General features: G+C 29.8%; 2 protein-coding genes across 2 annotated transcripts in view; one reads left to right on the top strand and one right to left on the bottom strand.

The window, feature by feature from the left end:
* Positions 1-14,043, top strand: LOC136984050 (low molecular weight phosphotyrosine protein phosphatase-like). Its single transcript, XM_067280972.1, has 6 exons — positions 1-61; positions 8,358-8,431; positions 10,500-10,613; positions 11,815-11,876; positions 11,950-12,049; positions 13,049-14,043. The coding sequence occupies exons 1-6, from the start codon at positions 16-18 to the stop codon at positions 13,124-13,126; spliced, it is 474 nt and encodes a 157-aa protein (XP_067137073.1). The 5' UTR covers positions 1-15; the 3' UTR covers positions 13,127-14,043.
* Positions 13,049-15,199, bottom strand: part of wuho (tRNA (guanine-N(7)-)-methyltransferase non-catalytic subunit wuho) — a 19,190-nt gene continuing 17,039 nt past the window's right edge. The window contains exons 9-11 of the mRNA XM_067280966.1: positions 13,513-13,717; positions 13,371-13,446; positions 13,049-13,288 (exon numbers count right to left, since the gene is read on the bottom strand). Coding sequence (XP_067137067.1) covers positions 13,152-13,288; positions 13,371-13,446; positions 13,513-13,717 — 418 coding nt within the window. The 3' untranslated portion in view covers positions 13,049-13,151. The remainder of the gene's footprint in view (positions 13,289-13,370; positions 13,447-13,512; positions 13,718-15,199) is intronic.

Consider the following 15,199-nt stretch of genomic DNA (forward strand, 5'->3'; position numbering starts at 1 on the left):
AACAAAAAAAACAAAATGGCGGGCAGCGGTAAGAAGAAGGGAGTTTTGTTTATCTGTTTAGGTCAGTATTTCAATCACGTGTGCATGTGTGCGCGCGTGCATTTCAATGAAATGACTAACAAATTGATATATCGTGTAATTCGGAGATTGTTTTACTTTAAAGTTTTGTTAAATTTAATTGATGTAATTTTGTGGAAACGTAAAATTTCGCGGGAAAAATACACGTTGTATTTTTTCCCCGCCATATTTGCTTTGGAAGATGCATACATTCAAACAGGGAAAATGTTCAGATTAATTTAATATACTTTGGTTAATGTTGTATAGGTTAATGTTACCTTAGGTAGCTAAGATGGATGGCGGCTCGTCTCTGATTCCTTGCAATAACTTTGTTGAGATAATTTAGATTCGGGGTAGAAATGAAAAATTACCTTTTTATAACCAGAATGCTTAGAAAGAATTAGGCAACTTTCAAATTTCATGACTTTATAAATGAAAAAGAAGCTAACTCTCAAATAGAAATGAGGAATTATATTAGAGTGGAGTATGCATTGATATTAACACATTGGCTAGGATCACATAAATATTTAAAAAATAGGAGAAACTATAAATGTCTTCATTATGTCCTTTCACACATCTCGGGGACACAACTGTTTTTTCTGTGGTGAAATCGACCTTTAAGGAGGTGAAAGGACGTAACGAAGACATTTATAGTTTCTCCTATTTTTAAATATGTTTGGACATGTTAGAGAAGTTATAAATATTCTACTATCATCATTTGACCCTTTTAAATGGTCTTTTTCAAATAGTACATAACCACCTTAATGTTTTGTGTAACAATATATATTCATATTATTAAAAAATGAACATTTTGGAAAGATACCAGATAGATTGAAAAGGACCTAAAGGTTAAGAAAATCATAATGATGCATTTAGATTGTATGTTCTCTCGTGTTTGTTTCGTTGATGTTTCATACTGAATATTTATTATATTTGTAGTATATGTGTTTATTTAACCAAATAGGATACAAGTCTTAACAATATAATAACTACCAATATTAATAAGAAACCAGAATAGTATAAACATCACTTCACTAAACTTTCAAATGCCATCTTCTCTTGGGATCTGAGAACAAACTTTAGCTAATTGTCTTATGGATTTACAATAAAAATAAGTCTGTTGAAGGTTCTTCTAATATCTCTTGAGATGGCATTGACTTAGGTTGAATAGACACTGATTTCTTGTTAACTTTTATAGGTTAATGTTACCTATGGTAGCAAACATTGCGGCTCGTCTCTGAAACAGTGGGGATGCACATTCTAACCTAACCTAACCTAACCTATTCTAATAAATTACCATAATTATTGCCAATCAAATTATTAGAATAGGGGTAATTTATTAGAATAGGTTAGGTTAGGTTAGAACGTGCGTCCCCACTGTTTCAGAGACAAGCCGCCATGTTCGCTACCATAGGTAACATTAACCCTTTTGTAGAAGGCTCATTAAGTCTCAACTGTGGATTTACTACTACAATTTTCTCAGAAAACTTGGCTAATGTTAATGGGGATGGGGATTCCTTCTCTCAGCAGGACATATTCTTGCATTTCTGGATCTATCTTGTATAAAATAAATCCATTATGATGATGTCCACTAATGTTTTGAAAGTTATCACTTTATTACTCCCTAAATATCTGAGTAAATCTTGGAATATTTGCTTTCATGAATCACTGCCTATGTTCTGCAGGTGATAATCTCAGCCCTTTTCCATTTTTCAGCACTGTCAACCTGAGTTGTGTATAATAGCACAGAATAGCAGATCAACATTTTTCTATCAGAATGGGCAATCCCTTATATTCTGAATGTAATAAAAAAGTCTCTCTAAATTCAAAAATCTAGATGGAACTTCTGCATTTATACCACACAAATGAGATATAATTGTGTGTACCATTTTATCTGTCCTAATTGAATAGTCCATATTGTTACTCTGGCCATTTACAATTTTCTCTTGCAAGTTTGAAACATTCAATTGCTAATTTTTTGTGCCTAATCTGGATCATTTTGTATTTCAGTTTTGTTTCTATTCTGTTGGTTTTCATTCCCTATCTCGGTTTGTTAATTTAATTTGAAGCGTGAGCTTTTCAGTTCATATTTGCTATCATTTTCACATGCTGTGATATCTATCAGTTTCCAAGAATTCCAAATGACCATCATCCTGGCAATTCTGTTCTATGGAAGTTCTGAATTTACCTTGGGCTGAATTTACATCTTCACTGATATCTTTAGACTTTTTCTGTTCACTGTCACTATTATATTCTATGAACACAAGAAAAATAAATGAAATTGACTCATCCAGCACATAATAGCAGAGAGAAGACTCTAGTTGATTTCTCTTTTCTATTTTCTTATTTTGAACAGTTTTGTTCTCTTCCACTATGAAATACCAAATTCTATTAACAAGTCAAACCTTTGTTTTGAAGCTGTGTCAATTTAAATACTGAAGGTTTTCTGTCCTGCCGATTTTTCATTCCTCTTGACTGCACCAATGTGTAGGGTATATGTTTATTTAACTGGACAGAATTCAAAACTTAGAACAGGATAAGATTCAAATTAAAAGATTGAAATAGTTAATATTTGTGATTTTTTTTTCTCCTTTGTTTGGTGATATTAGTGTGGTTTCCAGAGTCATAAAGATTTTTTTATGCATAAATTCCGTCTGGTTAAATAAATATATATATCAATACTATATTATTATTTTATTGGGTATATTCTCTTAAATTTTTCTTAATATTTCTTGTATGAAACTTTTCATTTTCTATCAAATTAATAATTAAAAATTATATTATTTTTTACTAAATCAAGTTTAAACTAAATGAATATAGTCTGAGAGGTCAGCAATCTTTGGTTATAAATATGATATTAAGGCTAAGTTTTTGAATAAACTTGTTCAAAAAGTTTGTCTTTCACTTATTCTCATATAATTTATTTTAAATTAATATATCAGGTTAATTATAGCATTATTGAAATTGTAACAGAATGGAAAAATTATAAGGTCTTATATTTGATGGAAATAATAATTTATCAAACTGAATACACATTTAATTTGATAACATTATAAACTCTCTTCATTACTATTATGAAATTTCACCAATCTCAAGTTCATGTCTTTCTATAGTCCTAAATAAATTTAATGCAGATTTAATATTAAATGAAAAGAAAAAAATTCATGTATATGTCTGATATTCTGTCTTAACTTGCAATATTAAACTTATATATAAGAGAGTTTAAGAAAACATTTTAAAAATAATGACAATTTTTATTATTATAACTGATTTATTGAGTTAGAAGGGTTAGAATCTTTTTACAGAAGCAACATATTTAATACATTAATATTTTCATGATCAGAATGCTACATTATAATAAAGTTTAATACAGATACTCCTCACTTTACGATCTATCTGCTTTATGACCTATCTGCTTAACGACCACTTGCACTTACGACCAATCGAGTTTCGATCTGCAATTTGGGGAATCCCCTTTCTCAGCTTGAGTGTCTGTCAGTGGCGGATGGTGACATGCGCACTAAGCGTACTATAATAGGCTAATAGCATACTATAATAGTCTTTTTATGAATAAATTTGAAGTTTGTTGCATAATTTGTATAATTTTACAATGATCCTATATTCCCGACGCAAACTCCTTGCTTATCGACCAATTTGCTTAACAACGTAGTCGTCGGAATGGAACTCGGTCGTAAAGTGAGGAGTACCTGTAATTAATAAATTAAATTGATTTACACCTTAAATCTGTTTCTACTCTTTAGTTACATAAATTAAAAGTTATTTAAAGTATGCATTTGAGAGCTGGTCAAATTCTTTAGATTCAAACAAAAATGTTCGTATAGATTTACTTGTATTATATCAAGTATTTTGTATATTTCGTGCTCTCTAGAGGAGCGGTCTCCAATCTTTCTGACCTCAAACACGGACCACTAAACTCAGTTTTGAATCCAGCAGATCACTATCATGAATTTATTAAATGATACAAACATCTATAGGATAATGATCATAAAAGTTTCATTTTTCTTTATTAATATGAAATTCACTTGTTTAATTATAAAAAATTAGTGTGAAGTTTGTTGCTGCTTGTTTGAAATAAGTTTATGGATTCTTGGCTCTTTTCCATAAAGGACAACAGTCACACTCACAACATTGTTTATTGATTTATTGACATTATTATTTATTGATAAGTCATTTTGTGTTTGGTTTTAGATTCGAATAAAAAACCTCCAATGAGTGAGAAAAAGCAACCAAGCATTTTGCATTTCTTTTGTAATACTTTGCATAACCTTAAGTTGATCAATGTCCAAATTTCTCCATGGACCACCAAAATTTTCTTGCAGTCCACAGACTGGTTGGTGATTGTTGCTTTAGAGAGAGTAATACATAGACTTACCATAATATTTTTTTCTCAAACCGGGACAATTTTGAGAAAATACAACAGAAAGTAAAGCCTACTAGGATAAGTACCTATGAAAAGGCTAAATAATGGTGTTAACAAAAACGAGTTAAAAACAATTTTTAATAACTCAACTAAACAAATCTTATTATTAAGAAGTTATTAATATTTATCACTAGTGTGAACTTTCTTTAAAAATTCTTTGTCACTTAAATCTACACGTTTAAAATATGACTATATATTCGATGAAGTTCCTATTGCTTGCCTTATGTTTCGCACATTTCAAGTGATTTTTAATGTTTGAATGCCCACCACGAGTTACTGAAAATTCTAAACAGCACCGTTCATATTTCATTTTGTTAATACCATTACAGACTTTTTGATGTTTTGGAGATTAAATTAACTAAATGTATCGGTACAGTACAAAACGATCGCAAATGCTGACTAGCAATTTGAACTCGACTAAGGTAGGACATGCGTAACAATGACGTAACCAGAATAAGTTTCGGTTACGTCAACTCTGAAACAAAATATCTAAAAAATGAAATAAAAATTTCTGGATCTCAGGCTACGTGCTATTATAAATTCTGTGAAAAAATAAAATGTCTAAATTCATTAGGCCATATGCTATAAATTTTGGGGAAACATCTAGACAATGTTAAAAATACTTAGATATAGATTAAAATATTTAGATTGGCAACAGTGACTGTAACAGAGGGGATTATTTAGTTGCTAAATGGCCATTTTACTCCAGGTTGCACTATTTTTACTTCTTGTATATTTGGCACTTTTAAAATTTTACTAAATAATGGGGACAAAATGACAAACTGGCCGGGACGCTGGGACAACGTCAAACCTGGACAATACTGGTCAAAATGGGACGTGTGGTAAGCCTAGTAATACAATCTTTAAGAATATGTATTAAAGAGAATTCTAATGAACTTCACCAATAATAATGTATAAGTAGATTTCTCAGTAGATTGTTATTTATAAATAAAGAAAATTTGGTCAATTGTAATTGAATTATCAATCTTTTTATATTAATTTCAAAATTTCTTTAATGAACAGGGTGTTCTCATGGTAGTGGGAATATTTTTAGAGTCCTAGGAGATCAAAAGTATGTTATAAAATGCATAGTTTCAAATGCATAGTTTCTGTGCTAGAAAGGGTTTAAGTTCATACTAGATATTTGAAAGATCATAATTTTTATTTTTATTATTGTCCAGTAAAAACTAGTTTTTAAAATAAGTATTAAGTGCATTGATTTTGCATTGTAATCAGGGCTGTGGAGTTGTGTAAAAATCTACCAACTCCGACTCCAACCAGCAGCAGACTTGTTACCAAAATAGACCTGGAAATTCTGATGTCATCACGTGACCTCAGAATAAAATATTCAATAAATAGAGTTCTAATAAAGATAGAACATGGAGACTTTTATTCCAAAGCTAAAAGACTCCTCTATGTAACGACACAATCAATATATAAAGATGTATTTGATAATTTTTACTTCCCTGGCTTCCCCATATATAACAGAGAGAAAGTGTAGCGATTGGTCAAAAAAATGACCCCTCCCAAATTTTTACATTTTTGGACTCAGGACACCTTGAAATGTTAAGATATGCAAAAGATTAAGTTTTTTTTTTCTATGTATAGATGTTAGACTATGTGGGGGGGCACGGTTTTGTTCATTCTATTTGAAGCCTAATAACTTTTGTGATTTTTGAATCAAAATCGAATAGTTTAACAAAGGACTTATTAAACTTCAAAGTGGTTGAACTAAATTCTGCCCCCATACACATTCTAACATCTCAGGCGAGAACATCTTAACGGGTTTTACTATACTATTATTAAATGACAAAAAGTTTAATTTTGAGGGTAGAGATGAGTTTTATTTTTAAAAAAATTGTGAATGCTAATAATGAGTAAAATATTCATTTAAGTTCAACCGCACTGGAGATATGACACATGACCCCTTCTATGTCTCCACCCTGACGGACCTTTAATTAAGAATCAAAATTTAATAGCATTAATGCCCCTTTATACACAAGCTACAGTGCCAAATTTCGTTTCTTAAACTTTACCCATTCTGAGATATTGCTTAATATCTCGGAACAGAGAATAAAGAAATTAAACAAATTAGATGCCAACGCATGCATGCGAATCTTTCTCCTTTAATTGACATTTTTCTTTGGGTTCGGGAGGTCTCCAAACGTGTAGATTTGCAAAAAAACTTGGAGCATCAAATTTGACGCAATTCCAATACTTTTCCATTTTATATACATAAATAGTTTGGAAGTAAAAATGAGTCGGAGTTGGCGGATGTTTTGATGACTCTGACTCCAACTAAAACACCAAAAACTCCATGACTCCAACTCCACAACCCTGATTGTAATGTAATGCTTGTTGGAGTGAGAAGAACTAAATCATCTGCATAAAGAATAAAATGAAATGTTTTTATCCAGAATTTGAATTAATTTATATTTGAAACTTATTTGATTTGTTCAAAAACAATTGATCGATATCCCGTAAGTAAAAATTAAATAAGGCAAAAGAGGGTTGCCCTGAAACATGCCTTGTGTAAGACAAACTGGAAAAATTGATTTTCCTGCGCTATATTAATGTTGTAAGAAGATAACAGTTTTAGAATTAAAGTGGAAAATTTTCTTCCAGTTCTTTTTTGAATTAGTTTCTTAACTAATGTTGGAACACAAATGAAATGAATCAAATGCCTTATTTATGTCAATAAATGCAACAAAAAATTTCCAATGAATTAACCACAATAATAGAAATAGTGTTATTTCAATGCCTTTATTCTTAGTAAACAGGAATAGAAATTTAGAGAAAAGGTTTTCCTTATCTAGCCACTGTTGGAACTGATTAGCAAGTGTTGTATTAATATTAATAGTTAAGCATTTTCTGATTGTTAATAATGAGGCAATCGGATATTAATTCTTTGGATGAGATCTATCACTTTTATTTTTAAAAATTATATAAAATTTAACTTTATTCCAAGCTATAGGGAAAACAGTTTAGCTGTAAATTCTCTTAAATAAATCGAGTACTATCCGCTTACTAGATGGTGGCCTGCAGCCAGAGTTTTCGTATGGGCTCATTCCTCAAATTTTATTTGGCAGTGGCCATGGCTGACACTTTAACTGCTTCAGTCTTCTGTCCATCTTTTTGCTACAGGGAGTATTCTGCGGAATCCGATATGAAAAGCACACCGTGATTAAAAGCAGATATGAACATTTATGAGATCCCTGCAAAAGTCCAGGATTTGGTTCTATGTCAGCAATTATCAATAGCAATAAAATAAACTTGATTTTGCATATATAACCCAGATTAATTTGAGCACAACATACACCAATTATAATTATCTTCACACTAATTTTTAAAAAAGTTAGTAAAAGAAAAATAATGATAATTATAAGTTATATTAAAAATTAAAATTTCTGTATAGGTACTCCTCACTTCACGACCGAGTTCCGTTCCGACGACTATGTCGTTAAGCGAATTGGTCAATAAGTGAGGAACTTGCACCGGGAATATAGATAGGATCGTAGCAAAATTATACAAATTATGCAACAAACTTCAAATTTATTCATAAAAAGACTATTATAGTATGCTATTAGCCTATTATAGTACTATAAGACTATTATAGTATGCACAAGCTTATTATAGTATGCACAAGCTTATTATAGTATGCTTAGTGTGCTTGTCACCATTTGCCATTGACCGACACTCAAGCTGAGAAAGGGAATTTTCCGAATTGCAGGTCGAAATTCGATTGGTCGTAAGTGCAAGTGGTTGTTAAGCAGATAGGTCCTAAAGAGTACTTGTATTTATATTTATTTCTGTAAATTTTTTGTAATACATGTAATAAAAAATTTGTAATTTCTTTTAGGAAATATTTGCAGATCTCCAATTGCTGAAGCAATATTTGATCATCTTACAAAAGAGAAAAATGTTTCAGAACAAGTGAGTTTTTGTATTTTTTTTTTAATATAATAATTTACAATTAAACTATTAATATGAAAACAATATTGCAGTATGGTGAGATAGAGATAAAACATTAAACAAAATTGAGATCATTTCTGGTTATTTTTACACATTAAAAAACACAAGAGCCTGGAAAAATCCAAGGATTGGTTATTGCTTAAGTTTTAAATTAAAATTAAATTTATAAAAAACAATTGCCACTAAATACTGTAATTTCCTGTGAATACATGTGTTTTAAAATGAGTTGGAAAGCCAGGTGCATGTTATGCACAATCTGTCAATTTTAATTTTGATATGAACCCATTCAACATCTTTTCCATTGTCTAAACCAGTGATTCCCAAACTTTTTCAAGTCCCTGCCCCCCTTATTTCCCATAAAACTTATATTGAATGTCCCCTAACTCATTTTTCCTTGGGTGCATATACTTTTGGAATCAAACTGATCCAAGATCACTTCGATCGTTCAAATCGTGTATACAAAGGAACTACTGCGATCCGATCAATCTCTATTTGCGTATACAAACTCCATCTAGGATCAACTGGATCGCGATCAAACTAATCTGAGCGGAGAGTAGGATCGTTTGTATCGGATAAAAGAGATTAAAGATGGCGGCTACCATGATTGAAGTTAAGCTTACAGTATATAACGAAGAAACACGTTGACAAAGAAACTTATTTAAAACTTATAAACGGCAAGTAAAAACATCATTATTAAAATATCCGATAAACTGAGATGAAAAAATGAGTATTTAGAGACAATTTTGCGAAGTTGTACCTCAAGAATGTATGGCGTGCACTTTCATCTTTTCTGCAAGTTTTATTTTTTAATTTTGTGAAATTTTATCTAAATTTTATTTTGTGGAAAACAATTTTATTCACAGAGTAATACGATTTAAAAATTCGTATGAATGAGCACAAACAATTTTGTCAAATAAACGATAATTCATAACAGTGTATGTTGTTTAGTACTAACTACAGTTTTAATATCGAGAGATAAAATGGATTATTTTAATTTAATTAATTGATCCTTGTTAGTTAACATATACAGAGTTTCGAAGATATTATATGTATAATATTTTTAAAACTCAGTATACGTTAACTAACAAGGAGAGACTATTATTAACTAACAAATGTTTGCCGCCATCTTTGATCCTACTTGTATACTTTCTGCCATGACAGAAGCTATCTGTAACACGTGACAAAGTCTGATCCGCTTTTACAGATCAATCCATACAAAACGAAAAGTATATGCACCCCTTGTGTGAGAAAGACATGAAAATATTCTTAGAAAAACTTTTCTATGAATCTCACACTTTGTCTTTACCATACATTGTTCTTCACACCTGGAAACCATTAAATGTAGTATTTCTTCTTACCCATTTTAACAGAGGAAAGGGCAAGGTTGTTATGACCCCAACCCTTGCCTATGGTTACTGTTCAGTGCCCTGCCTCCAGCACCCCTGCTGCCCACTTGCTTGTTTTCATCCCCTAGATTTATTCACCACCCACGGGAAGTAGCACCCACTTTGGGAACCATCGGTTTAAACTTACCAAGAGTATCTTTAGAAATCACAAAAAAATTTTTACATGTCACACACATTTGTTTTTTATTGTGATTTTTTTTCTAAACCACTAAAAATATTCACTTTTGGTTCTTATTTTCTCTACATCAATCCATATTTTAATTGAAATTATTAGACATTCTTGCTTCAACTTATATCTTGAAAGCTGATATTTATTTATCATATAGATACAGATTTAACATTAATTATTTAATAAATTAATTTATTCTGTTAAAATAAAAATTGGAAATTAAGTAAATTTTATACTAGATACTAATGCAGAATGTATTAACTTGATTAACATTGTATTGATAAAAGTTTATAACAAAAAGTAAATTAGTATTAAATATATTTTATTGTAGTAACATAAAGCATAAAAAATTAACAAACAGTTACATTAATTTTGTACTATTTTATTTTTATTAATATGAACTTTTTATATTATTTTTTATAATTTGAATTAAAAAATTATATAAAATTTTTAGTGGCTGATTGATAGTGCTGCTACAGGAGACTGGCATATTGGAAAAAGACCTGATAAAAGAGCATTAGCCTGTTTAAAAAAACATGGTATAGAAACAAGTCATAAGGCAAGACAGGTAAATTTTTCCAATTTACTTCATATTCAAAAGCAAAATTAAATTAATCATTAATATTATTATATTGTAAATAATACAGATATGATAAAATGTGCTTATATATATATTTCAAAACCACATTTAAAAGTATATTAAAATAATTCAGAAATGTAGCTTATTGTTGAGGTTATTTAATTCATGTAACAATAACAATGAATGTATAAACACGAACTATTACAGGATGCATTCTACATCTGTTCTTCAACTACTATACTTATCATTTTAAGTAAAAATCCAATATAGGTACATGGCCGGCACTATTTACATTTAATAAAAATATAAATTATTTATCATATTGTATGCAAACTTTTCAAATGATGGAAATTTTGCTTGATGTAGTTGGAAAAGCCTGACTTGCCTGACCAATAGGCATCCTGTATACAAGTTAATTACTAGTGTTATGAGGAAATTGAAGTTATATAATATCTTCTAAACATATTATTTGCAATCTTAATATCTTTTACTCAAGAATTCAAAGTTGAATGCAACAAGAATGCAAAAGTAATTTTTTTGTGTAAGATTGATCTCAAATGCTTTAAAAGTTTAAAATATCTTTGCAAAAGGAATTATATTTAATACTTTTATTCTTGACTACATTAACATTCACTTTACAAAAATCTTGCAGTATGGATTTTGAAGATGGCTTTACAAAATTGATCTACATTTGCAGTGGATAGATTCAAAAATGCTGCTGCATAATGTGTGAAAGTAGAAAAATTTGTGGACTTGACATGGTAGAAATCCAAAAGTAAATTGTGAATTCATATCTGAACATTATAAAATAAACAATGTTATGCAGCAGCATTTTACAAATTCAAAATATATGCACCATTAATATATAAATAAAAAGGTAAAGATATAACTTATGCATACAATGCAGTTGTAAAGTTTCATCTGAATAATTTAACAAAGATGAATTTTGTATGTTTTCATCATTTCTAGTTTTCATGTTTTGTGGGATTCATTTAATCCCAAGCAATTTTAGAATAAAATTCTCAATATTAAGAGCTAAAATTTTCTAATATTTCATATATTGAGCAAGGAGAAAAATACTAATCTTCACTTATATATTTTATTAAAACTTCAATAGTTATAAATACAAAGCTAATATAAATTTAGATAATTACTTTAATGTGTAAAAGTGATTTTATGATTTTTATAGCTCTGTAGCGATGACTTCAGTAATTTTGATTATATATTTGGCATGGATCACAACAACATTGAGTATGTTATCTAACAATTCATTTGATGTAGTTAAGAGACTACAACAAATTTTAATGATTTTCTTTATTTGTAGAGATATAAAAGATTTTGCACCTAATTCTCACTCAGCTAACATTGAATTACTTGGAAAATATGATCCCAAAGGGGAATTGATAATACGAGATCCATATTTTGTAAGTATTTAAAAAATTTCCTTATTATACAGAAGGAACACTAAATTAGAGATAGCCTTCTAATATTAAGTTAGGACATCTTTTTGTCGGGATCATAGCAAGGATGCACCTTAGCATCGTGGATCAACATTTCATCAGCAGTCCTTGATGGCATTCCAGAGTTGCAAGCTTGGATACCCTGTCTCAAAGATGTTTGGTTGTGTTAAGTTGGAAGCACAGATACCCGTGGAATGTTCTTCCAGTCATGCTGAAAGTACTCTGTGCCCATGGTGATGCATGTGATCTTATAAAATGGTTACATATCATTAGCTTTGAGGGATGTCATTAGACAGCAGGAATTCTGTATCATGCTATGAAAACACCTGTCTGTTTGGAATCATTGTGACTCAATGATTCCATAAATTTGTGGGGTTTGTGTCAGATTCTGAGTCTCATTGACATGAACCAAGGTGACTTGACTCATGAAACCAGGCAACTCATTTGCAGTATGCCATTGGCAGTCAAGGTGTTGTGCCTTGTGAGCTACATCTAGGAATGACACTTTAATGTGTTGATGATCCATATAGTTCTTGCAATGAGTCATCACTGCACTGTTCATTGGCATACTTGTCATTGTTCAGTATTAAACTGTGTTACAGTTTGTTGCATGGTAGCCATCCTGTTAGTCAGTTCTATACTTTTAGCCCTGCAGTTGTGAGTTTTGTCATAGACATCTTTCCACATTGTTGCATAATCTCTACAATGGATTGGCTGTACAGTATATCCAACTCTCACAATCACTCAAGTCTTTCCATTGTTACAATTTGTTTATAACAGAAAATGAGACTGTCTGGTTGTGCCAGTCTGCTTCTCACAATCCTAATGCATCAAGCCAGCTTGATGCATTAGGTCAGGGATAGAAGAGTTGTCAGCTCTAACGTTGCGCTATCTCTAATTTAATGTTCTTCAGTGTATTATTTATTCTCACTTTTACACACTGATTTTTTCCCCCTTTTCCAGGATGATGGATCTGAAGGATTTGACACTGTCTATGAACAATGTTTAAGGTGTTGCAAAGCATTTTTAGAGAAGCAATAAAAGGTCAACAAATCACTTAAACCTTTTATTTATCTGAATTATGATTTGATTTTCTTTTCTTTTTGGCCTGTTTTTTCTGTTCTTTCTTTTCCTGGTATTCTTCCATATTATCATACCATTTTTTGTACAAAATTTCAAAATTATTTTGTACATGAAGCGATTCTGAAAGAAAAGAAAAGAAAAATAAAATATGTAAAAATTGTAACAAAATGTGTTGTTAAATTCATATTTCTGAAATTGATACCTGAAAAAAATTCCCAGTTTGCATTAACTGAATTGATTAATGATGTAAGTTTGTTTGTAGTTTCAATGGATTCAAACTAAAAAGATTTTAATTCGGTTTATTAAAAATATAATTAAAAAAACATTAATATAATTATACCTACTTTACATGATTGATCATTATGTATGATAGACTTCAATATATTAAGAACATTGTCTTTTATAGGAAGTAATATCCATAATAAATCCTGTTCACAAAACTGAACTTTCCATGGTTCTGCAGAATATTCAAGCATTTGCATTTGTACAACTGAGAAAATACAATCTTCTGGTTTATAATTATATTGATAAATTATAATACAAGACAGCCTGTAAGAAATAAATTTTCTATAAAATTCTAAACAAACGTTAGTATCATGAAAGATTTTTGTACAAAGTAATGATAATGAGTGGCAGTATAATCTCTACATTATATTTGCTTTATTGTTTTTGCATAAAGTATAGTAATTATAATAGTACAAAATAGATAAAAGTTATAATAATATGATGAAAAGTCTACTATTAAAAAGAATTAAATTTCAATGTTTGTGGTTTCTTGCAGAATTTTCTAATCCATTTGGCTTTACACAACAAAATTTATTGTGGGTTAATCTGCATTATGTATAATTTAATAAAAATTCAGTTTCACAATTTTATTTTCCATATATTGACTAATTCAATCCTTAAGTTATAGTGAATCTGATTAAGAGAAACAAGTAACTAATTGTGTAAATTAATAATAATTACTGGCCAATTTTTTTTTTAAAATAAAAGGCCAACACCAAATTTTTCAATATACAATGATTACATATCACATAAATAAATATATAGTATTTGTTCGGGTTGTACTGATACACAGTTAACATAGAATTATGCTATAAAATTTTAAAGTTGGATAAAATATTATCCAAGTTTATTTAAATAAAGGCAAAAGCACAGGTTCTGAAACTTTCCAATAGACGTAACTGTATCTTCTAATAACTTTCAAAATGGAAATTCTTATCATCATTTCCTAATTACAATTCAAACTGCTGCCAAATCAGAAGAGACATACTTTAAATGAAAGTTCAACGTAACATCGCTGTATGCTATTTTCATTTTGTTAATAAAGAAAATAATGTAATGAAAGGATAAGTGTAGTCTTCCTGAAAATAGTATTTTCAAAATTAAGAGAATTAGATTCAGTTTATAGATGAAATACTGAATACTATATTTTATGGAAAAATTATAGTTATATTAAATATTACTAAAGAATATTTAAGTTTACAAATTATTGGGTTGAAATTTGAAAATTGCAGCCCTACAGATTTACACTTGTTCATTTATCTGTCCATTAACTGAGAACAGAGCTAGTTAGATGAAAATCAAGACCAGATATGGAAAGCTTAAGGGCTGGAACACATTAACTATATATTAACTTCAATTCCAGATCAGAAGTTGTAATTTTTAAAAGTAAAATATGATTCAAAATTGCATCCTGGCATTGTGACAATGTTACACTAACTAAATGATTTTGTTATAATTACTTTATTTTGATATTTTAGTTGTTTAAATAATTTATCACGGACAGGACTAAGGGTAGAATTCATAAATATCACTTACGCGACTCACTCTCACCTTACAAGTCTCATTTCTTACTCAATCGAGGATGAAGGAATACTTATCAAGAAATACATCATTCTTTCATCATTGAATTAAGATGTAAAGGTAGTCACTATCATGGCATACTCTCTTGCCATTGCATCTGAATATGTTTATTTTATTATATTCTGTGAGATTATTGGAATTCAAAGTGAATTGTGACAGCTGATG

The sequence above is a fragment of the Centruroides vittatus genome, unplaced genomic scaffold (assembly GCF_030686945.1).
Source record: "Centruroides vittatus isolate TY-2023 unplaced genomic scaffold, ASM3068694v2 contig_900, whole genome shotgun sequence".
Taxonomy (NCBI): Eukaryota; Metazoa; Arthropoda; class Arachnida; order Scorpiones; family Buthidae; genus Centruroides; species Centruroides vittatus.